Genomic DNA, 25,648 nt, shown 5'->3' with positions numbered 1-25,648 from the left:
GAAGAAAGGATATGCTGAAGGGCAAGTTCCCATCTCCGGAGTTCTGACAGGTTGGTGTTAGTGGGAAGTATCCAGATAACCCGGACGGTGTAACACTGTGCCAAGATGTGCTGGCCGTGCACCAAGGCATGTTTAGCCACAGGGTGATCCTCATTACCAACAAACACTGTCTGCCTGTGTCCATTCATGCGAATGGACAGTTTGTTGCTGGTCATTCCCACATAGAACGCTTCACAGTGTAGGCAGGTCAGTTGGTAAATCACGTGGGTGCTTTCACACGTGGCTCTGCCTTTGATCGTGTACACCTTCCGGGTTACAGGACTGGAATAGGTGGTGGTGGGAGGGTGCATGGGACAGGTTTTACACCGGGGGCGGTTACAGGGGTAGGAGCCAGAGGGTAGGGAAGGTGGTTTGGGGATTTCATAGGGATGAACTAAGAGGTTGCGAAGGTTAGGTGGACGGCGGAAAGACACTCTTGGTGGAGTGGGGAGGATTTCATGAAGGATGGATCTCATTTCAGGGCAGGATTTGAGGAAGTCGTATCCCTGCTGGAGAGCCACATTCAGAATCTGATCCAGTCCCGGAAAGTATCCTGTCACAAGTGGGGCACTTTTGGGGTTCTTCTGTGGAAGGTTCCGGGTTTGAGGAGATGAGGATGTGGCTCTGGTTATTTGCTTCTGTACCAGGTCGGGAGGGTAGTTACGGGATGCAAAAGCTGTTTTCAGGTTGTTGGTGTAATGGTTCAAGGATTCCGGACTGGAGCAGATTCGTTTGCCACGAAGACCTAGGCTGTAGGGAAGGGACCGTTTGATGTGGAATGGGTGGCAGCTGTCATAATGGAGGTACTGTTGCTTGTTGGTGGGTTTAATGTGGACGGACGTGTGAAGCTGGCCATTGGACAGGTGGAGGTCAACGTCAAGGAAAGTGGCATGGGATTTGGAGTAGGACCAGGTGAATCTGATGGAACCAAAGGAGTTGAGGTTGGAGAGAAAAATCTGGAGTTCTTCTTCACTGTGAGTCCAGATCACGAAAATGTCATCAATAAATCTGTACCAAACTTCGGGTTGGCAGGCCTGGGTAACCTGGAAGGCTTCCTCTAAGCGACCCATGAATAGGTTGGCATACGAGGGGGCCATCCTGGTACCCATGGCTGTTCCCTTTAATTGTTGGTATGTCTGGCCTTCAAAAGTGAAGAAGTTGTGGGTCAGGATGAAGCTGGCTAAGGTAATGAGGAAAGAGGTTTTAGGTAGGGCGGCAGGTGATCGGCGTGAAAGGAAGTGCTCCATCGCAGCGAGGCCCTGGACATGCGGAATATTTGTGTATAAGGAAGTGGCATCAATGGTTACAAGGATGGTTTCCGGGGGTAACAGACTGGGTAGGGATTCCAGGCGTTTGAGAAAGTGGTTGGTGTCTTTGATGAAGGATGGGAGACTGCATGTAATGGGTTGAAGGTGTTGATCTACGTAGGCAGAGATGCGTTCGGTGGGGGCTTGGTAACCAGCTACAATGGGACGGCCGGGATGATTGGGTTTGTGAATTTTGGGAAGAAGGTAGAAGGTAGGGGTGCGGGGTGTTGGTGGGGTCAGGAGGTTGATGGAGTCGGGTGAAAGGTTTTGTAGGGGGCCTAAGGTTCTGAGGATTCCTTGAAGCTCCGCCTGGACATCAGGAATGGGATTGCCTTGGCAAACTTTGTAAGTAGTGTTGTCTGAAAACTGACGCAGTCCCTCAGCCACATACTCCCGACGATCAAGTACCACAGTTGTGGAACCCTTGTCCGCCGGAAGAATGACGATGGATCGGTCAGCCTTCAGATCACGGATAGCCTGGGCTTCAGCAGTGGTGATGTTGGGAGTAGGATTAAGGTTTTTTAAAAAGGATTGAGAGGCAAGGCTGGAAGTCAGAAATTCCTGGAAGGTTAGGAGAGGGTGATTTTGAGGAAGAGGAGGTGGGTCCCGCTGTGACGGAGGACGGAACTGTACCAGGCATGGTTCAATTTGGATAGTGTCTTGGGGAGTTGGATCCTTAGGAGTAGGATTAGGATCATTTTTCTTCGTGGCAAAGTGATACTTCCAGCAGAGAGTACGGGTGTAGGACAGTAAATCTATATATATATATATATATATATATATATATATATATATATATATATATATATATATATATATATATATATATATTTTGTTTGTATGTCTATCGACGTGCCAGCACTTTCGTTTGGTGAGTCACATCATCTTTGTTTTTAGATATATTTTAGATATATTTTCCCCACGTGGAATGTTTCACTCTATTATATATAGTTATAATAGAGGGAAACATTCCACGTAGGAAAAAACTCTTTGTCTTTGTCTTTAAATATGTCTGCTTGTGTCTGTATATGTGTGGATGTTACCTTCACTGCAACCAGCATTCTTAAAATATGCCATTCCGTTTCTTAAAAGTTTCAGTCTGCCTTGATATCCATAAAACTCAATACCAATTTGTTTTTCATTCGCATCTACGTTTACATCATTCTCAGCAAGCCACATTTCCATGTGTAACAGAAGAAACGTCTGGTACCACTAATAACCCCCCCCAACCCTGTTCCACTCACAAATGCCGCATGGGAAGAATGACTGTTGGCAAGGCTCTGTATTAGATCTAATTTCTCAAATTTTCTTGTCATCATTATTTCGCAATATATGTGCGGGAGGAAGTAATATGCATGATAGCAATTGCTAAAATGTTGCTTATACAAATAATAATTTTGAGCTGCTAATATCATACACGATTATGATGATGATGATAATTTTTTAAAGTGCAAGAACGTAAACAACAAGAAAGTTAACCACTGAATGCTAATCCACAACCTAGGAAGAAGGCTGATAAGGAAAACTTCTGTGTGGCAAATGGTAAAACAGTCTATCCTCCTCTGAATCTTTTTCTAACCCGCCATGCTCTAATACAACAACAATAATAATAATAATAAAACAGGAATGAAGACTATCTGTGATAGAGGAGAAGCATTTATATGATAATCAGCCAGCTGGTGAAGGACTGGCACATATAAATAAAAAAAGAAAAGAAAGAAATCTTTGAAAATTTGGCACCAAATGACTATATTCCACAGCTTTTGCAGCTGTTCCTTCATTAGGAGAAAACCTTAAATAATTAATTTAGTCAGTTTCAAAATGTTGATCATAATTTAGAGCCTCATGTTGCATTTAAACACCACCATTGTTAAAATTTTTATCTCAGTCCCAGAACAGAAGGATTTATAAATATATTTGCAAAGAAACATTACTAATACCTGTCTGAATATTTAACCAGAAATATGAAAGACCGAAGTTGTTATTGTCTTCAGAGATTAAAGATGTCTTTTACTGTTTCCATGCCAATCACAGCTCTGAATAGTTTCTCAGAGATGAGTACTGGTGCTAACAGATGTGTAATTTCAAGCTTTTCTTGAGTATTTTTTTTTTTTTTTTTTTTTTTTTTGAAACTCAAATTAAAATCTCCCAATATAGCCAAGAAGTTATCAACAAATATATATGTAACTTCACTAAAATATTTGGTTTATAAATTAAATTTAATTCCTAGGACTGCAGAATTGCATAATTACAAGGTGGAAAACATACCCCCAAGCTTCTGAAATATTGATGTAACCAGTAACTTTACAAATAAAATATCAATAAATCTCTCATACTTGCTTCAATAAAAAGAAACTGCAAACTTTAATCACATCACTGACTTTAGTACAATATCTTCATAAATATAAGGGATGATGGTGGCATTAAATGAGTATATAACAAAAAATCTGTAATGGGTATACTTCTAATTACCTCATGCAGTTCCACAAGACACACGGAAACCAGAGTGCCACGCCTATCTCCACAACTCTGAAGACAATGTCGTGCCAGTTGCGGCTTACAAGTGGAACCCTGTAAAATTAATTTTGGTATTGTAGACATCTAAACTAAGAAAAGCTTGGATGTTACATGCTGCACAGAAAATAACAAGTTGCATCAATAAGTCCATTTCAGAGGCATGATACCTACAGCATGTAGCAGGGCATGCTGCACAGAAACTATCAAGTTGCATCATTAAATACATTTCAGAGACATGATACCTACAACATGTATACCTACAGTTGGGTGTAGAAAGCTTCTACCAGACTGACTGTATCCAATTTATTCACTGCTGTTACAGGTGGAGGATACGAATGATTTGAGTTTCAAAAAGAGTCTTCAGGCACAGCAGTTATTATCTGAAAGCCAGCACAATCTGTGAACTTTTAAGATGCCTGAACTGCCACTCTCTTGGAAAACCACCATAAAAATAACTTAATGTGCTGTGGTCTTGTGCAAGTCTTACGCACTGACACCAATTCGTCAGCAGCTTGCAGATCAATTTTTTTACTCATTTATCCAAGGCACTTGTCATTTGTACTTGGAAGTCTGCGCGGATCCCATTCCAGAGAAAAAACTCTGAGGTGGTCACTGAGAATGATAACCAGGAAATCAGCCATAATAGCCAGATGTGCCAACGGCACCAAGAATTGTGACGCACAGTGACCAGACTATAAACGACAGTATCCAAATAAATATTGGCAGCCATATTTTTCTCTACCACAAAACTTTGTAAATATCCACTGCAGACTGTACCCATCCTGCTGATGTCACCTGAACAGTAAAGGCTTGTATTTGTACAGTACTGTGGACAATTAGTGATGCATTGCTTTCTATTACAAGCCATGTATTTTGCATTTGAAGACAGAAGGACATTGTTTTTTCAAGTGACAGACAATGGAAATCTATACATCTTAAAAGTTTGTAACAAGAACATGGGCAGTGCGAACAAATGTTATGCTTTGACAAAACTATTCAAGACATAATTCATGTAGAAGGTATGCTAAATTGATCTGACTACCAATCCATACTCATTCAGAAATGCCATTCACGCATACCTGATGATAGGCTCTTAAAGCAAGATAATGTGCCTTACTACACAGCTAATAACAAATGGCCTCCAGAACCCTAACATCTTAATCCATATGAAAACTTGTGGGACCACGTTCACCATGGAAGAGCTCTCACACGTGTCCTTACACGGCAGTGGTAAGCAAGGCTGGCACTATGGCTTGAGATACCTGTGCAGGCGTATTAGCACCAGACTACATTCCAGTTTACACAGGTGAAAGAGCACTGCAAACGTAGCTAGCAGGTTGCCATGATTATGTTAGTTGAGTACCAAAGAACTAAATCAGAGAAGAGTAGTGTAATGTAACACTAGGTACAATTATTCCAGTTCAAGTGAAAGATATTATACACACATTTCTCTTTTTGCTTATTGCCCCTAATACTGAATCAAAAGAAATATTGTTTCTGGACACTGTATATGCTAATCTACCATTAAACAATACTGTAATTCAGCAGCAGCCGTGGTGCTGTTTTGATCCTATCCCCTCCCTATCACTATTCATTTTGTTATAAGTACCCTATGTGGAAATCGGCACTGAATCAGTTCCTGGTGCATGGCCTCTGGGTCTTTCAATAGCCTCCATTCAAGGAACATTTCACCTAAGATTACATGAAAACTTCAATATTTGAGAATTATACTAAGAAACCTAGAAACCTGCCAAATTTTTTCGTTATGCTTTTGTTTTGCTGTTTGCTTCCTACCCTCAGAAAAGCTCTTCAGAGTGTGATGTTAGGATTGTTACAACACAGACAGCTACCATATTGTTGCGGAAGTTTGATTCAATGAGGACAGGAAAAATATGTTGGAAACATATGTTTAGGGTTCAAAATATTCCATCATTATTTTGATTAGATACAGGCAAAGATTGATTGATAGAACATTTTTTTTTTTTTTCGAAAGTGGACATAGTTAGTCAGTAAAGAGTATTAACAGTCCTTAATTCAGGTAGAGTGAGTTTGTGTGTGTGTGTGTGTGTGTGTGTGTGTGTGTGTTTTTTAAAAAAAGACTTCTCTGTCCTTCAAATGGAAGATGAAAAAAGTTTTATATTAGCAGGAGAGCTGGAAAGGGGTCAGGGTCAGCATAGATGTATAGTATCAAAGAATCAGTCAAACTGAGTCTAACTTCCTCCATGTTTTTACAAAAACACCACAACTTCTATGATGATCTACAAATTGTTTAAGTGCAATGTCTGTAAATATTATCATCTGAAAATGAGCATGCTAAAAACTGAAAGCTAGCTTACAGGCAAAGCATTTGAACAAAAATTTCTGGTGGATGCTGATTTTTCCAGAATTTTTTCCAATTTACATTACACTGACAGCAGTCAGCACATCTACAATGGATGAAAAAATTTAACTATTTTCTTTTTATTACTACACGGTAGATTTAACTCAGGATGTTCAAAAGACAAAGTACAAACTGTCAGTTCAGTTTCCCTTGCCAGCAGTGCTGTCCAGGATAAAGGGAGGATATTTTTTCATCATGAAGCAAACTGAAGCTCTTTGTCATTTCACTGACACAGCTCCCAGTAAGCAATGAACAAAAAGAATGCAGATGGTAGAAATATATATACACATGCTTGTGAAGTGAATTTCAGGTGTACTCACTTTTTCTTCCACAATTCTGACAGTGTCTCACTGAAGAGGAAGCCTACAACAATGCTAAGCATGAGTGCTTGAGAGAGCAGGCCAATGCGTGACTGGTGCAGCTGTGAGATGTCCACTTTCTGCTGCAATGGCAGAGAGGGGCTGGAGGCAGCTGACAGGCGTGCGTCAGCATCCGCATCTGTGTCCGCAGAAGTGCTGGTGTTTCCGTCTGCATCCGCATCCACTAGCCGTGTAGATGCCGGCCCATCGCCTCGTTCTCCTGCAGGTGTTCGACTGGATGCTGCTATAGTTGTAACTTGCTCCCCACTCAGAAAGCCAGCGCGGAGCTGGAAAACAGTGAATAACAAATAAATTAGTTTTTTGTTTTGATTGTGGAACTATTACTAGTGACAATGGCAGAAGTTGTGAATAACTGCATTATTAATTCCAAATTTTTTTTTTTTTTTTTTTGCTTGTGTTACACTGATTTTATAAATACTGGAAATAATATTATGTAACACTAAGCTGTTGTTCAGTTCATACTTTATTGTGTGACTGGTTTCAGTCAAATATCATTTTCCAGCATTTGTTTTCTTATTTGTTGGTACTTAAGCATAAAATTTCATACTTGGTTCAGCAAATTCTAAAATATTTTTTGTTTACTGTGTTGCACAGTTTTTTATAAATTGCAGAGCTTGCTGGAAATCGGTCTTTGACAAAGAGCAATCATACAGTAAAGAACAAACCAAACAGCACCTTAAAATGTTACATAATGTTATTTCTACAATTTTGTTTCCATCTCCCATTCCCAATTCATTTTTAATTCATTTTTATTTCTTACTCTGGCCCTTCTACCAACTCTACTCTGAAGATGCTACAATGTTAACCAAATGTATGATCTTTGACCTTCTATTCTTTCAAACTCCTCGTTTCATCTTTGTTTTCTTTTCTCCTCACAATAGATGGATTCCTCTCAATGTATTGGCATAGTGAGGACCTGACTCCCCCACACACGCTCCATACCCCTCTTTCTCTTCCAAAGGAGGAATATTCCGTTATTTGGTGCTAAAACCTAGGGCTATTATTTTTTACTTTGAACATTTCTATCAGCGGTACTGGCCTCCCGAAGATTAATATTGTCCAGCCAATTTCTCCCCTTGTAATTTTAATAGTTTCCTCGATCGGACTCTCCATTTGGTACAAGTAATTTAAAACAATGAAGCTAAGGTGGTAAAAAATTTATGAATAAAGAGAATTCATTTAAAAATTTGTTAATAATCATGTTCTCATGTTTATGAATGGGAAGTTAAAAACAAACAGCCTAAACATTTAGAGGTTTGGCACAAATTGCTTCAATAAGAGTCAAATAAATAGAACAACTCATGAACAAATTCTGGAAAGGACATTTAGACTATTCCATAGCACACAGGTTTGACAGACATGATAAAGACAGTGTACATCGTTGCCTCAACACTTACCTCGAACGACTCCACTGGTTGTGTTTTTGCGTTTGCCTCATCGTTGTTTAAAGTATTGTATCTTGCTAACACACCCCTCTGCAACACCAACATCAACACTTTTCAGTCTTGTCTTGGGATAACAGTTACTTTAACCATTACAAAAAGAATTTACAACTACAATCAATGAGGTATTTCTGTATGCTACCTTCAATTAATCTCCAAATTAATAATAAATATGTATATTATATATGCATACACACCAATCCACGAATACCATCTAGCTAATGACAATATACCCAAGACAGAACCAAAAGCCAAGATGTTTGTATTGCAGCAATAAAGCAACACACAATTACAACAGCATTACTTTACGTAAGGAGTGACTATTGTGCTGAACAAAAGCCAAGTAGCATAAATCAGCATAATTATCATAATAATAACAATAATAATAATAATCTTCTACGAGTAAGTCAACGCACTGTAATTATTAACTAGTCACAGCTGTTCAATTTTGCGAGTCATAAAACATTATTTTATTTCTGTTTCTATATCTACATCTGGGCAATGGCCTCGCTGCAGTGGATACACTGGTTCCCGTCAGATCACCAAAGTTAAGCGCTGTCGGGTGTGGCCAGCACCCGGATGGGTGACCATCTGGGCCGCCATGCGCTGTTGCCATTTTTCGAGCTGCACTCAGCCTTGTGATGCCAATTGAGGAGCTACTCGACTGAATAGTAGCGGCTCCGGTCAAAGAAAACCATCATATTGACCGGGAGAGTGGAGTGCTGACTACATGCTCCTCCTATCCACAGGCTCAGCAGAGGATGACACGGTGGTCGGATGGTCCCGATGGGCCATTTGTGGCCTGCAGACGGAGTGCTTAAATATCTACATCTAGATCCATACTCCACAAGCCAAAATATGATACAATGCAAATTTGAAACTGCTATCAGCTGCAATGGGACATTAAGCAAAATCAGCAACGATGAGCAAAAATGTGTACCGGACCCAGAGTCAGACTTAGGATCTCCTGCTTACTAGGCAGGTGTGGCAACCACTGCGTCATCCGGGACACAGCATTATCGCAACTGCACAGACCATCTTGGTACGCCTCAAGGCCGATCCACACTCCCACCGACTGCCACCTATCCACAGTCCCTGTTCATTATACTCCTGCTCGCAACTCAGAGATTCCAACAAGAGATCGGAAATGTTTGATGAATTCGCAAGGGATCCATTGTCCAGCTAGGTTAGCAATTATATGAAGTTGTGGTGTCTTCTGGAAAGAACAGACAGCACACAAAATCCGCAGCTGTGAAACACTATATGTAAATTGAAGGGGATCATTGCTATCAGCTGCAGACACCATGTAATCATATAATCACTAAGCCTAACTATGCAATGGATCCCTTCTTCTGTGTGAATGCAAAAATACATCTGTCCTCCTGTTGGAATCTGTCCTCCTGTTGGAATCTCTGAGTAGCGAACAGGAGTAAAATTGACAGGGACCGCAGATGGGTGGCGCTCTGTGGAAGTGTGAATCGGTTGCGAGGCGTACCAAGATAGTCCGTGCAGTTGCGATAGTGCTGTGTCCCAGATGTGCAGTGCTTACAGCACTTGCCTGGAAAGCAGGAGATCCCAGTTTTGAATTCCTGGACTGGTACACCTTTTCACTCATCGCCACTGACTCTGCTTAATGTCCTGTTGCAGCTGATAGCAGTGATCACCCTTTAATTTATATATAATGTTTCACAGCTGTAGATTCTGTATGGTGTCTGTTCCTCGAGGCAGACATCATTCATTTATATATATAATACAAAGCGAATGATACCTTGCATTACTACCAGTCATTCCTTCCCCTTTTCAGTAAAAATGGAGCCGAGAAAAATAACTATCTATAAGCCTCCATAAAAGCCCTAATGTCTCGCATCTCGTTTTCATGGTCCTTCGGTGTGGTAGTAGAATCATTTTGCAGTCAACCATAAATGCCAGTGCTCTAAATTTTCTCAACAGTGTTTCACAAAAAGATCATCATTTTCCCTCCATGAATTCCCATTTGGCTTCACGGAGCATTTCTGTAATAGTCACATGCTCAGCAAACCTACCAGTAACAAATTCAGCAGCACTCATCTGAATTGCTTCAATGTCTTCCTTTACTCCTACTTGGTAGCGATTCCAAACCCTTTAGGAGTACTCAAGAATGGGTTACATTAGAGTTCTATACAGTCTCCCTTTATTGATGAGCTACAGTTTTCTAGAATTTTCCCAATAAACCAGTTTTCTAGAATTCTCCCAATAAACCAGTTTTCTAGAATTCTGCCAATAAACCACAGTTGAACATTCGCCTTCTCTAGCACTGACCTCATGTGCTCATTCCATTTCGTACTGCTTTGCAATGATATGTCTAGTTATTAATCAACAAGATTGTATAAAGCAGCACACCATTAATACTTATTTGAGCATTACAGGATTGTTTTTCCTACTCATCCACATTAACTTACATTTTTCTACATTTAGAGTGAGCTGCTATTCATCACACCAAACAGAAATTCTAAGATATCCAGTATCCCCCTACAGTCACACAACAACTCTTTCCTGACACTACAGTGTCGTCAACAAACAATCACAGATTGCTACCCACTCTATCCGCCGGATTATTTATGTATATTGAGAAGAAATGTGGTTCTCTCATACTTCCCCTGGACACACTTGACGATACCCTTGTCTGTGAAGAACAGTCACTGCCCATGACAACATACTAAGTTCTATTACTTAAGAAGTCTTTGAGCCACACATATATCTGATGTCCATTCATTATCTAAGTAGGAGTCTAACAACAGCTTATTTGTTCTTTTCAGCATGAAACATCACCCAGCCTTCTTGACGCCTTTATTAACTTTAATAACCATTGTCACTATGGCGACATCATGGTCATTAGTCCCTGTCTCTAAACTGACACTCATGGTAAGGGCAGGCCTGTCTGTAGTTAAACATCTGAAATATTTCCACTCCATGTGGGTTGCCTAACAAGCTACTCAAAACAGTTTTCGGAAAATGTGTTCGGAACTACCTCACAAGACTGTCTGTCCGTACCAAAGGGAATGAATTCATAGATATCTCAGTCTACATTCAGTAGATTAAAGACACATCCAACTAATCTTATATGATTAAGGTAACATCACATTACTAAGCGTAGATTTTCTCTGAATGATTATACAACTGTTACGCCCAGTGGAATCAATATCCGATGATTAACTTGAGTTCACTTGTCCCAGTTACTCACATCCACATAATGAGGCACTTAGACCCTTTTTTGCCTCTATAGACACAACATTTTCCTTGACTACAATGAATACTGCGCCTCCTTTTGCATCTGTCCCATCTTTTCCGCACACATTCCATGCCTTGTCAAATATTTCAGACCTTTCTACTTTGTGTTTCATCCAGCTCTCTGTTCCGAGCATAATGTGAGTGTGACACTGTTACTGGAGGGTGGTAAATTAAGGAACTTTGTTACAAACACTTCAGCAATTTATGAATACATTTTGACAGCTGAAGTTTCTTCACTTTGTACATGATCTCATTTTTCTCCCTGTATATTGACTGGTGAACATTCATCAGAGGACTTCAGACTACCACCTAGCCTGGAGAAAAAAAAGAAGAAGAAGAAGTAGAAGAAAAGAAAAGAAAAACTATGTGCACTCCACAAGCACAGTGCTATGTGAGTAGCTGGTTTCTTTGTCTAGTGCAACCTTGACTGATCAAAGAGAGTCCTACGAGTCATAACACCTAAGTCCAGAAACCTGCAGCCAAGAGCATAACGGAATCAATGGAGCCTTTGGTTGGAACCCTGCACTTGGCCCCAAACTAAAGGGCCCTGGTCAATTCTGGGTGTGGCACTGTTGTGAGCTCTGCTTGCCCATCACTTCTAGCACAAGTTACAAACTGAGGACAGCCTTGGAACACAAGTGACACGTGCCTCTGGTTATGACATGAACCAAGACTTGAAAATGACTGTGCCCTGTCACCTCGACAGCCACAGAATGTGCCTCCTCCACATCTCAGATAAGGCCACCTGTCGACGTGCAGGGCACAAATTGGACTTCTTTCTGATCTTAGATGCTATTTACCTAAGGGGCTCCATAAAGTACTAACATTTGAGCTTCTGATAACTAGCATGATGGTCGAAGTAGAGAAGATATAAAATGTAGACTGGCAATGGCAAGGAAAGTGTTTCTGAAGAAGAGAAATTTGTTAACATCGAGTATAGATTTAAATGTCAGGAAGTGGTTTCTGAAAGTATTTGTCTGGAGTGTAGCCATGTATGGAAGTGAAACGTGGACGATAAATAGTTTAGACAAAAAAAGAATAGAAGCTTTCGAAATGTGGTGTTACAGAAGAATGCTGAAGATTAGATGGGTACATCACACAACTAATGAGGAGGCATTGAATAGAATTGGGGAGAAGAAGAGTTTGTGGCACAACTTGACAAAAAGAAGGGACCGGTTAGTAGGACATGTTCTGAGGCATCAAGGGATCACAAATTTAGCATTGGAGGGCAGCGTGGAGGGTAAAAATCGTAGAGGGAGACCAAGAGATGAATACACTAGGCAGATTCAGAAGGATGTAGGCTGCAATAGGTACTGGGAGATGAAGAAGCTTGCACAGGATAGAGTAGCATGGAGAGCTGCATCAAACCAGTCTCAGGGCGGAAGACCACAACAACAACAAACATGTGTCTGGAAATGCATTGTTGCCGTGGTAGAAGGTGCTGACTAATGAAAGTTGTTCTGACCACGTGCCCCGAGTTCCTTGTGTGTTGCAGGTTGTTTTACTGACACAGCATACTGTAAGCAGCAAAACAGTCTGGCATCCATGTCGGGAATGCGCCAAGGTGGTGTTTCTGTATGATGCGACAGAGCATGGCAGACAGGTTTGATTTCTCATAACCACACTAACATTCATACAATCAGTGACCCCAAAACTCTAAAGCATTCATTACAGTTCTAACAGATCACACGATTACTCAAAAAGGGCTTAAAATGTTGTGTGATGTGGTTGATGTCTGTGACAGTACTTTTTTTCATATAACCTCTCAACAGTTTCCTTCTCCTTGGAAGTACACGAACACCATCTCAACTTGTTCCCGACATAAATACCGGACCATTCTGCTGCTTACGGTACACTGTGTCAAACACACAGCTTGCAACACACAAGGAACATATGGCATGCAGCCACATTAACTTTCATTCATCAATGCCATCTACCCTGGCAACAATGCATTTCTGGATCCATGTTCATGGGACCTTTTTTCCTCCATTTCCAGTCACGAATCCATCCCTGCAGTTTGTTGATTTTATTAATTTTTACCCTGTAAACTACATCTTGTGCACGCCACGAATTTTACAGTAATATATGACTGTACTGACTTTCATGCTCGCTCTTTAGGTTACAAATTCAGATTCAGATTCTTTATTGGTTATTCAGCATTATTACATGATATCAAGCTCTCATGTTTAAATACACTTGGTAAACTCAGTAACAATATTTTGTCAGTATTATGTGCATATGTGGTTTCTGTTGATAAGGATTTGGAAACATCTTACTTACACTAAAAGTGCGGTCTTACAGTTAATCCTAAATTAATGACTGCAAAAGTATGAAATGTTCAAAAAGCTTGCTCTCTCCATATTAAAGCACAAGCTCCCAGCAACTAAATCTATATACTACATTTGCTGCTTCTTTTTGTTTTCTTCCTCATGTTTAACTCCACAACAAGAGCAAAGCCTTCACATTGCACTCCATAAGAGATCACGGACTTGACTGCAATTATGTTTGACAGCAACAGAGCATGGCAGACAGGTTTGACATCTCATAACCACACTAACATTCATACAATTAGTGACCCCAAAACTCCAAAGCTTTCATTACAGTTCTAACAGCAGTTTGGAAGCACTTGGACACAATGCTTTCATACTTTCACAGCTACATCTGTCAGTAATTTATTTAGTTCACTACAGAATGAAGGTCTACATATGTCATGAGCAAACTCCATGATACTAGTGAAAAACATTAATTTAATACAAGCAGCTTTTACATGGAAAGTAATTTTATTACTAGTCTCTAGCGTTCCTTTATCATGTGTTACATTGGTGACTTCTTAACTGTAAGTACCTAACCTATTACTGTTTCTAGGATTGTATGTTCCTACTAATCGCACAAGTTTCAGATTTAAAAATGATGAGAATTTAGTATTGACTTTAGTATCTCATTACATGATATCTTGGCATTTCAATGGCTGGATTAGAGTGTTCATAGCTCAGACAAAGGCAAGGGTCACTATACAGAACAAAACTGTGCCCAGTAGCACTTTATACGGTTTTACAACATGTGGTTTGGAACCGGTCTGCTATTCTTGGTCTCATAGTACTGATCTTATTTGAACCACATTCTATACAGAATACTACACATATTTTCTCTTCACAGTCTATTTCCAATAGCTTTTGCCAGTTAAACCTCATTTCATTTACCACAACCCCTTTTCCATATAGGCTGCAGACAGCCGACCAAGTGAAGAAGACCTTGGGATAGAAGAAGAAGAAGAAGAAGAAGAAGATAATGTCACAGATGATGACAAAGGAAATGCAATACTAGCTAGTGAGATTGAAGAATCTATGAAAGAAGTGAAAAATGGAAAGGCAGTGGGAATTGATGAGATTCCTGTGGAACAGTTAAAGTCATTGGAGAAAGAAGGGAAAAGGGAGTTGATTGAATTGTGTAATCAAATATACATGACACGAAAATGGCCAAAGGACTTTACAGAAAGTATCTTAATACCTATGGAAAAGAAAAAGAACAGCAAAAAGTGTGAGGAACATAGAACAGTGAGCCTGATATCGCATGCAGCCAAAGTCTTGCTGAGGACGCTCAACAGAAGGCTACATGGAAAGCCGAACTGCATAACAGGAGATGAACAATTTGGTTTCAGGCAAGGAGTGGAATTAGAAATTTATATTTGAACCAGAGAGCACGAGTAAGAATAGGAGGTGTGATGAGTGAAGAAATAGAACTGGGAAGAGGTGTAAGACAAGGTTTTTGTTTATCACCAGCACTGTTCAATATATATCTGGAGGAAATTATTAGTGAAAGTGTTGATGGAAGGAGAGGAGTTTGTATAGGAGGTCAGAGAGTGGAGTGTATAAGATTTGCAGATGACATGGTTGTGATGGCAGAGAGTGCAAGAGAGATGGAACAAATGTTAGATAATCTAAACACAAAATTAGAAGAATATGGAATGAAGATTAACAAGAAGAAAACAAAAAGCATGGTAATTGGAGAAAAGAGGAGAAAATGCCATATGAAAATAGGGGGAGAGGAAATAGAGCAAATGAATGACTTCAATTACTTGGGAAGTGTAATAATGGATGATATGTGTTGCTCAACAGAAATTAGGAAAAGAATTGCAAATGCCAAAAGAAGGATTCAAGAGGAAACAGAAATTACTTTGTGGACCACTAAACAAAGATCTGAGGAAAAGACTCGGCAAATGTTACATCTGGAGTGTTGCACTATATGGTGCGGAGACGTGGACATTGAGGAAGGAAGATGAAAGAAGATTGGAGGCACTAGAGATGTGGATATGGAGAAGAATGGAAAAAGTGAAATGGGAAGACCGACTAAGGAATGAAGAAGTATTAAGAAGAGTTGGAGAAGAAAGAAACATGCTGAAAGTTATCAGAAAGAGAAAATGGAACTGGATTGGACATTGTTTGAGGAGCGACTGTTTATTGAAGGAAGGAATAGAAAGAATGGTGGTGGGAAAAAGGGGAAGAGGGAAAAGAAGATATCAAATGCTGGACAATATAAAAGGAGACAAATATTCAGAAATGAAAAGACTGGCTATGGACAGACATAAGTGGAAGAGGCTTAACTCACAACAAGATCTGCTGTAATGCAGAATATCATACTACTACTTTTCCATAGCACATTTATTTTTACAAATTATCTGGCACACTGATATGTGGCTGGTTTTACGGAGTGTATATGAACAGCTGGAAAAAACTGAACAACTGATTATGTACGCCTTATGTTAGAGAAATTCTACAAAGAAAAAATTGGAAGTACAGGAGGTGCACGAGATTTGCTGCTGCAAACTAAGATAAAAAAAGATTTAAAGAAACGTCTGAACTGCTCAAAAAGCATGAGAGATAAGTTCAAATATTTTAATGAGGACTGAATGTGGTGCAGAATATCTCCACAATGAAAGATGGACATGATGCAGTGAGCATCTGACCAGCAATTAATGAAAACTTTCATGTAATGTGATGTAATTGCCACTGAATTGGGCATCAATTTGGTGTTATGTTGTGCATGTGAAATTCACATGAACTACATCATTACAGAAACTGTTACTCCATCACTAATGATGAACAGAAAGAGAACAGTACCATACTCAATCACTTTATGATTGAGGAAACTTCTGGGGATGGGAGAGGGGGTGGCAGGGAGGAAGGTGAGTTGGGGGGGGATTGTATGACTTGTGACAGGGAAAAGAGTCACAGGTTCACGGCTACATGGTGGAAACGAAAAGGTATTCATCACAATGGGTTGGGAGAGACGATTTCAACTTCAATGAAAGTAGAAATGTACTGTACATATTTAAGGGACTGTCAAAAGCTGCATGCAGGAAGAGGCGTAAACTGTGGAGAAACCACCTGGGGACAAATCGTCAGCTCATACATTGCTTCTGATATGCAGTTTTCTGACAGAAAACTGCACACTAGTTGTGTCCAGCTACCTTATTCTCTTGTCTTGGTTGCATCTAAGTATCGTACAGTTTTATCAAACTCAAAAGGATGCCAAAATATTGTTTCCAAAATAATAGAAAATATCTAAAAATATTTTGAGGTTTGCTCTCTAAGAAACATTATTACAATGGAAGACAGGTTGAGAGTTGGAACTACTTTGAAAGTGACCGTATGTAAAATACATGAAAAAAAACATATTTATAGCAAATGTTTGGTCATTTAATGTACATTCCTTGCAATTTTTTTAAATAAATACCCAAAAATTTGTATCAAATACGATGTATGTAATACAAGGGATGTTCAATAAGTAATGCAATATCTTGTTTTCTAAGCCTGTCTCAATTCGAAAAATGCAGAATTTGCTGCGTGGCTTTGTGAAATGTTCCTGCTTCAGCCTCTATAATTTCATTAAGTTTTGATACACGGTGACGCTATACATAGCCTCTAAAATGGCATCTGGTACGCAGATGTGTTCGAAGCAGAGAGCTGTCATTGAGTTTCTTTTGGTAGAAAACAAGGGCATTGCTGATATTCATAGGCACTTGCAGAATACCTACGAAGACCTGACAGTGAACAAAACTGAGGTGAATAATTGGGGGAAGCACCTGTCATCATTGCAACACAGTCCTCCAAACCTGTCCGATCTACCGCATGCCGGATGGCCGGATACGACTGTGACTCCTGCAATGTTGGAACATGTCGACACACTCATTCGAGGTGATCAATGGATCACGATCAAACACCTTGCTGCATAACTGGATATCCAGGCTTCACACAAGTCTGCACATGCATGAGGGACTCAGAAAACTTCGGTGGACTGTTCTTCCTCATCCACCCTACAGCCCAGATCTCGCACCTTCCGATTTCCAACTGATTGGCCCAAAGAAGGATGCACTCCACGCGAAGCAGTATGTGGATGATGGGGAAGCCATTGATGCAGCAAGACATTTGCTCCGACATCGGCCAGTAGAGTGATACCAAAGGTGGTGTAAGGCCATCACACTGAATGGAGATGATGCTGGAAAACAGGGTTTTGTAGTTAAAAGAGAGGGGAATAATATGGTGTATTGGAATCCTGAATAAAATCAATCTGATTTCAGAGAAAAAAATGTGTTGCATTACTTATTGTACACCCCTCATATTTATGGAACATATTTGGTCTTTTTATGAATGCTCCTTGCATTTTTTAATAAACATAAAAAAAGCTGCAGCTAATACAATGTAATATGTGCCACACATCAACATTTGACCAAACAGAACACTAAATGGACAAACAACAGTGAAAGACAGGATCACAGCTGATTAAAAACTGTCATCTGCTAATAAGCAAATAACTCAAAACTAGTTGTGGTGCTTTTAAGAAATTAACAAGTGGCTATCTGAAAGAGGCTACTACTGAAATATGTACATAAAGAAAATAGCAACTAACTCCATACCTTAAAATAATTCTGAAAACAAAGGCAGCTGTTTACACCAGGAGAAACTAACAAAGAAGGCATGTTAAGTCATTGCCAATAGCAATCATTAGCTATTAGTCTTTTGGGAATCATTTCAGTCTGATAGTTTCAACAGAAAATATATTCAAAATCTGAAAACACATTTGAGCCACCATGAAACACTGTAAGCAAAAAGCAGGTACAAGCAGAGATTTATGCTGAGCACAACAACAGAAAAGTTTTAAGTAAGCAACACAAAGAAGAAAAGTATACAGTAATTGGTACAGGGTAATTATAATTAAATTTCCAGTTTCAAAACACTGTTAAAAAAATGACCACTGCTCAGAATGACGTCAAAATGGAATAGAATATTATCAAAGAAGGGGGCAAACATTATAGAAACAAAAAAAATTAACAAAAATATGACCACTAGATGGCATTGTAAGCAGCAGAATATGCAAAATAGAAGATGCAGAGTACACAGCTGTTCCTCAGTTTGCTTCTGAGACGCTCAGCATGAAAGCATAATCATGCACAGCTGGTAAAGTATTTTTTACAAGAACAGTGAATGTGCATCAGTAGCTCTGTGTAAGTTCCAGGCATTGGCCTGATGTCTGCTGAAGTTCTGGGGAAAATGGTTACGATTTGAAGAGACAGGTTTTTATTAAGTGCAATGTGGCAACGGGAGGAATAAACAACTGATTGGACATCAGCAGAAGATGTGGCCAAAGCACTGCAGGAGGGGTTGAGCAGTGATGTGCGAACACACAGTGAGTGAGGATTTGTTCAAACTTTGGGCATGCCTGAGAGCATGCTGTATAAAATTTTACGAAACTTTCTGCACTGATATCTATACAAAATTACCTGTTTTCAGGAGCAGCTTCATGTTGTCTTGCCAGTAAGACAAATGTTTACTCTAGAATTTCTTGTTCATGTGGAAGTGGACAATGAGTGGCCATGGAACATTCTGTGAACAGGCAAAGCCCGTTTCCACCTTCACGACCATGTCAACACACGTAACTGCAGAATATGGGTAACAAAAAATCTGAAAATCTGCTCACACATCAACTGATACCACTTCATTCTGCAATGTTAACTGTACAGGTTGCGGCATCTTTTGTCATAGGGCCACATTTTTTCGAGGAGATGGGTTCTGCAAGTAGGGTTTTGTAGCTAAAAGAGTGGGGAATAATATGGTGTCTTGTAATCTTGAATAAAACCAATCTGCTTTCAGAGAGAAAAAAAATGTGTTGCATTACTTATTGAACACCCCTCATATTTATGGAACATGTTTGGTCTGTCACTGTAAATGCTATGAGAGCCTTCAACAGGGTGGATGAGTGGGTAGGATCATTTTTATGCGAGACTGCGCTCCTTTGCACAATGTACAGCCAGTGAAGCAGCTGCTGCAGAGGCATTTTGGAAAACCTAGATTTATCAGCCATCATATCCCTACAGTTTGGCCATTCAAATCATATGATCCTAATACGTGTAACTTCTGGCTGTGATGTTGTCTGAAAGACGTTGCATTCAGCGCTCTCATTAAAAACAAAGCTGAACTTAAGGAATACATTATGCAACACATTCTGAATCTGACACCTTAAGACATTCTGATCTGTTGTGGAACATGCTGTTTCTTGATTCAAACTTGTGGCAGAAAATGGTGGACAGCACACTGAACATATCTCGTTCCACTGTCATGACAGTTAAAAATTGATTTCATTGTTGCTTTTTATGCAATTTTTTGGCTCAGGACAGTTAAAAACCAATTTTTCCCATGCAATGTAGTACGACCTTGCCATGGTGAATGGGCTTACCTAAGTAACAGTGCCACAACTGTTGAGTGAGAAACTGGTGCAGTCACCACAGGCATCTGCAACGGGGGAGGGGGCGGGGGCGGGGGAGCAATTGCCACCTCCTGCATTCTGGGTAGAGACTTTATTCATTGTATAATAATTCTCTCAAATTTTTAGCAATCACTCTGCAATTCAACTTAACTGCAGATTTAACATTGCTAACCGAGATGAAAAATACTGCAGCTTTAGTAATCATTAAACACATTAAGGTTTCTTTGTTATGACTCTGTTCATGAGAAATTATGCCAATTCCTCGGTGTGGCTGTAGTTATGGCACTGATCTGCAGTCAAGAAGAGTGCCAAAATAATGTCTTCTATCATTTTACATCACTTCCTCGTTTAGCCCCTGGATTGGGACCTTGCATTTCAGTTGGTATGCTGCACAATAATGTGACAAACTGGAGAGATCAGAATAACCTTGGTGGAGTCTTAGGCTGCTAAAAGTTGATTCTACTAGCGAATTTGAAACTGGTTTTGGGAGGCTTCCCCACATTCATCTGGTCATTTAATGGCGCTAGGCTATACTTTCACATTCAAACCAAATGACTGCAGCTTTCAAAACACATTTTGTTCAGCTTCAGCTACTCTAGTTATCACTAAAAAATAGAAATCATGAAAGCAATGCAATAAACCTATCAATGTGAGTTTATGTGAAGTTGTGTAACCAAATAAAAGTGCTATAGACGGCATAAAAGTTGAATAAGCCTTTTTGAAAAGTTTATTCCCTCATTTTTTTTTCCATTTTCTGTTGTTTCTTGGTTGCTTCAAAATTCATGGAGATATGTTCCGTCTTTGCAACTAATTGAAAGGCAAAACACGATAGCACACTGGACTCGCATTCGGGAGGACGACGGTTCAATCCCGTGTCCGGCCATCCTGATTTAGGTTTTCCGTTATTTCCCTAAATCGCTCCAGGCAAATGCTGGGATGGTTCCTTGGAAAGGGCACGGCCCACTTCCTTCCCCATCCTTTCCTAATCCGATGAGACCGATGACCTCGCTGTTTGGTCTCTTCCCCCAAACAAACCAAAACACGATATCCAACGTTATTTTCTCAAATTGTCAGATTAAACCCAACATTATGGGATTATGAATTAATTATTTTATCAATATATACTAGCTTTATTTCATATCTCACGGGATATCCTGGATTTAATCATTTGAGGATATTATTTCAGATAGTTGATTCAAAAATTGGCATTCTTATTCATATTAATAACATAATATATGTATTTTGCATGTGCTACTGAACTAAACTTGTAATTTAGGTACCAAAGTAATCTGTGTCGAAAGCACTAAGTAGACAACAATCACTCTTCCCAGATGCAATAAGTTTTGTGTACTTATTGACAAATTTGCTGCTTGTAACACTTTCACCTGACTGAATAGATTACATAAAAAATGAGAATTTTTAAATCTTCACTACCCCCCCCCTCCCCCCTCACTTACCCATTGCAAAAATTTCTGCAGGCGCACATGGTGGTCATGCGCATTCTGCCATTTGTAGCGGACCGCATTTGTGTTATGATGCTTGAAGTAGCATCTACTGGGAAAATGTTTGCTAAATTTTTGTTTCCACAGCTCCCCCCCCCCCCCCCCCCCCATTTGATTACCCACTTGAATTAATACCATTTTCATTCCAGTTCCTCTGGTTTCAGAAAACAAAAAATACATGTTCTGCATCTGTCACAAAGGCACTACTGCCACTTTTTAATAATAATAACAACAACAAATTTAATGACATTCTGAGCAATTGTTCTTTTTCTTGACAGCATTTTGAAATTACAACTTTAATTATAATCACCCTGTATATTTTTATTATCATTAAACACCTACAGGGAGTTAAAATTATTTGGTAGAACAGCACTTACATTTCAATCACAGACACTAAAACAACTAGATCAAGGATAACACACTAATAAAAAAAATGTACCAAAGAAGAGTCTTATAAAATTACTGACACTTTCAATTGTTTGCTTGCACTTCTAATGTGTGTCTTGATGTGAGAGTAACTTTTATTGATTAGTTTTATACATGCATTTGTTCTCTCAATTTTCCCTTCCCTATCTTCTACTTCTCTCTTGCTAACAAAACTCTGCTTCTGGAAAGTTTACCCACTTGAATTAATACCATTTTCATTCCAGTTCCTCTGGTTTCAGAAAACAAAAAATACATGTTCTGCATCTGTCACAAAGGCACTACTGCCACTTTTTAATAATAATAACAACAACAACAACAATAATAATAATAACAACAATAACCATACCAAGTCAACTGTGTAACAAAATTATACACATGTAACAAGATATAATATTAAAGAAAAGAAACAGTACCACTAAATGCAAGATGCTGAACACTTAAACATTTCAAAGAATTAACACTCTCTGGAAAGATTTAAGGCTTTTTAATCTGAAGTATTGGAATGAGTTAAATATAGAGCACATGTGCATTCATCAACCTCCCACAGTATATTAAATGTGTCTTGGGTAATATGAATGCAACTAATGCAAAAACCTTTCTGTATGGTATTTTCTTTACTTTACTGAAGATTACATCCTTTAATGACAATAGAATTTACATCCTCTACTTCCTCTATACACTTGGGACCACTTCCACAACACCCACGGAATTTGACTATTCTAATGTGAATGTAATGAATTTAGGCTTCTTAGTCATCTGGCTAGCACACTGGTTTCGTAGAAGCAAGATTCAGGTGCTGAGTGAACTTTACAACACGATTGCGTGCAGCCTTTTACCAACAAACTTAAGTACTGCATTCTGACATGAATTGATCTTATCACGAAAAATATTGAGTAACACATAGACAATTTGTTTCACACACAGCATGTCCTAACAGCCACTAACTCAAGGGTTCTACTCACTATTGGCAACACCTTTAGCTCAATAGGTATACGAAGGATCACTTTTACTAACCTTAAAGAAGACTTCTACGCCGTAAATGAGGAAAAATATCACAACAATGAACAATAGGAAGGCATAGCAACCATTGAAAAGGTTTGTATAGAAATTCTGTAAGAGAAAGAAAAAAATACAATTTCATCAGCTTGAGTTGAATACGATCCACAGTGCAAGTAACTTACAGTAAATATGACACAAAGCTTAAATTAAACTAATCTATCATGCAGGTCAAATGCAACTAAATAGACACACAGAAGCAAGACCAATAAAAATGCCCTATAATTGTCACCAATATAATAGATTAGATGTTTTGGGAACAGGAGAATAGTTTCTGTTGCACAGTCGTCTGTCTTCTGCCACTGGTCTCCTAGTTATATAGCACCTAGCTTTTCATACTGACACTGTTTCAAAGGATGGCACGCAAATACTGAGATCGTTCCTTCTATAAGGGCATGGAAAGTGTGTGTTCCTTGTCGAACTATGTATATCTAAATGCCTGTATATATGAATTAGGTGGTTTTATTCTTAAAATGAAATACCACAACATTTCCAATAACCTTATTGAAAGCTATTCATGGATGAATAAACAACAACAACAATTCATTTCTGAGTAAGAACATGAGCTTTGGACACACCACCATCACAACAAGGTGCAACTAATTGTCGAGACTGCTAATAGGGCTGTCTTTTATGACAAATTTTATATCCTTTCAACAGAGAGGTAATGTCTGCTGAGTAACAACTGAAAAGACATTGTGAGGTCAGGTCTTGCCACATAACAGAAAACTAACATTTTAATTTGGTAATTAACAGTATTTACTTCTGGTTTTAGGGCACAACTGGTCATCAGCAGATATTGATACATAACCTGCCCACCACTGCATCACTGTCTATGAAGAGACTCAAAATTATCTATTCCACTGAACAAAGATGTGAGGTGAAGTTCCTCCTGACAGCTGGGTGTGAAATTTTTGCATGCATTGGCATCATGCCTCACCACTTTCTTGTTTCTGAATTGGTGATGATGTGATGGCACATCTGAGATTCATATTCTGCAATGATTCTTTTTAAGAAGCCAATATGTATAATTCAAAAAGATTCGTCACACGCACCAACATCTGGTGGTCAACCTTTATGGCAACCATCTTGCAAGATTTTCATGACTCTACAGCACATGCTGAGCAATGTAATATACTGAGCTATACCTAGATCTGTGCCTGTTTCCTGTGTCAGGTGATGATTTCCCCCAACTGTGCCATTTCCTGGCATAGCTACAAAGTGTGCCTTGGCTCCGTATGACTGTATCACTAGAATCACTGTACATCAAGGGTCTCCAGCAAGCTTCTTTCTAATCCTAGCTGTTGTCAGATATCCTGATTCCTAATTTCATCTGTTTGTGTTTTCTGTGAACAAAAATTCAGTAAATTAATTTCTATTGTCTGTCGAATATTCTTATTTGGTCCAGTAACCGTTGCTGCTACTCGTCTAAAATGTTAGTATTGGTTTGACTTATTTTCTGTATACGAAAATCTTAGAAATTTGTGGAAATATTCCATCCCAAAGTATCTAACATACTGTGTGGTAGAATTAATCAAGACCGGAAACTGTCCACCTTATACATCTTCTCATCTCCGGTTATTAGATGGGCTGTTGGGGAGTTCCTACACAGCACCAAACCAAATGTCTTGCTTTTGATTACTTTAAGACTGATTTTCATGAATTCTTCATGAGAATGATCTAGTTTCTTTTTTATTTCTACTTCTATCTTGCCTCAAACCATTGTTATCACCTGACTTGATCACAGAATCCATGCAGCTGTACACCATTCACGCTTATCTAACTCTGAATAGGCCAATAAACTTCTAAGGAAACACATGTATGGTGAAAGATCAAAGAAAACCACTGTACACTTCAAAGACGGGACACTAATAATAGGTACAAAAACCATTATTACACAAACAATGAAAACTAACTGTTGTGAAACAAGTTTTTATTACAGCACCACATAGTTGAACTCTAGTTAGCTGATTTCATCCTAAGTTCAAAAGAGTAAGCACTCTGTTAAACTAACGCTTAACCTTCCAACTTCTATGCTTGCCAATTTTCTCTCCTTCAATGCCTCGCCTCATTTTGCAGCAAATTTCTTAATTCGAGTTTTATCACTTTTCTCTCATTGCACAATGCAGTGAAATACCTTTCCTTCTTTATCACATTAATTTCAGCTGCTAAAAATACGCACTTTAAGATATATGCCCGAGATTTAGTAAAAATTTAGTCTCTGTACACATTTTAGCTGTCTCAAAATTCAGTCTTTGATAATACTACAACAAATTTAGTGAACAACAATAATAAAAATGGATAAAGCATTACCTTTTGTTCTGATGTCGGATGTGTAAACTGAGTTGTAATAAACTCTGCTAGTAACAGGGAATAATTTATAATGTTAAATGTTACAAAGCCCAAAAAGGACTTGGACAAGAACTGCGGCCTCTCCCAGCTGATGTCTCGCAAATGGAACACCTGCAAAAGGAGAAAAGAAATGTGCAATTGGATACTTTAGCTGGGGTGATTATTATTAATTGAAGTACCTCCCTGATTGAAATGTGTAAGTTATTAGTGCCAATAATGT

The 25,648-nt window shown here is 39.1% G+C and overlaps 1 protein-coding gene and 1 pseudogene across 4 annotated transcripts in view; one reads left to right on the top strand and one right to left on the bottom strand.

Moving 5' to 3' along the window:
- Positions 1-25,648, bottom strand: part of LOC126416704 (uncharacterized) — a 307,969-nt gene that overhangs the window by 40,623 nt on the left and 241,698 nt on the right. For 3 of the 4 annotated variants that reach the window (XM_050084515.1, XM_050084513.1, XM_050084514.1), the window contains exons 5-9: positions 25,390-25,539; positions 23,035-23,130; positions 8,021-8,098; positions 6,564-6,889; positions 3,819-3,917 (exon numbers count right to left, since the gene is read on the bottom strand). In XM_050084515.1, coding sequence (XP_049940472.1) covers positions 3,819-3,917; positions 6,564-6,889; positions 8,021-8,098; positions 23,035-23,130; positions 25,390-25,539 — 749 coding nt within the window. The remainder of the gene's footprint in view (positions 1-3,818; positions 3,918-6,563; positions 6,890-8,020; positions 8,099-23,034; positions 23,131-25,389; positions 25,540-25,648) is intronic. The other variant, XM_050084516.1, reaches the window with a different exon arrangement.
- LOC126417363 (5S ribosomal RNA) lies at positions 8,563-8,680 on the top strand (annotated as a pseudogene).

Source organism: Schistocerca serialis, chromosome 8, assembly GCF_023864345.2.
Source record: "Schistocerca serialis cubense isolate TAMUIC-IGC-003099 chromosome 8, iqSchSeri2.2, whole genome shotgun sequence".
Classification (NCBI taxonomy): domain Eukaryota; kingdom Metazoa; phylum Arthropoda; class Insecta; order Orthoptera; family Acrididae; genus Schistocerca; species Schistocerca serialis.
Note: the sequence above shows the minus strand (reverse complement) of the source record. Positions and strands in the feature narration are given on the sequence as shown.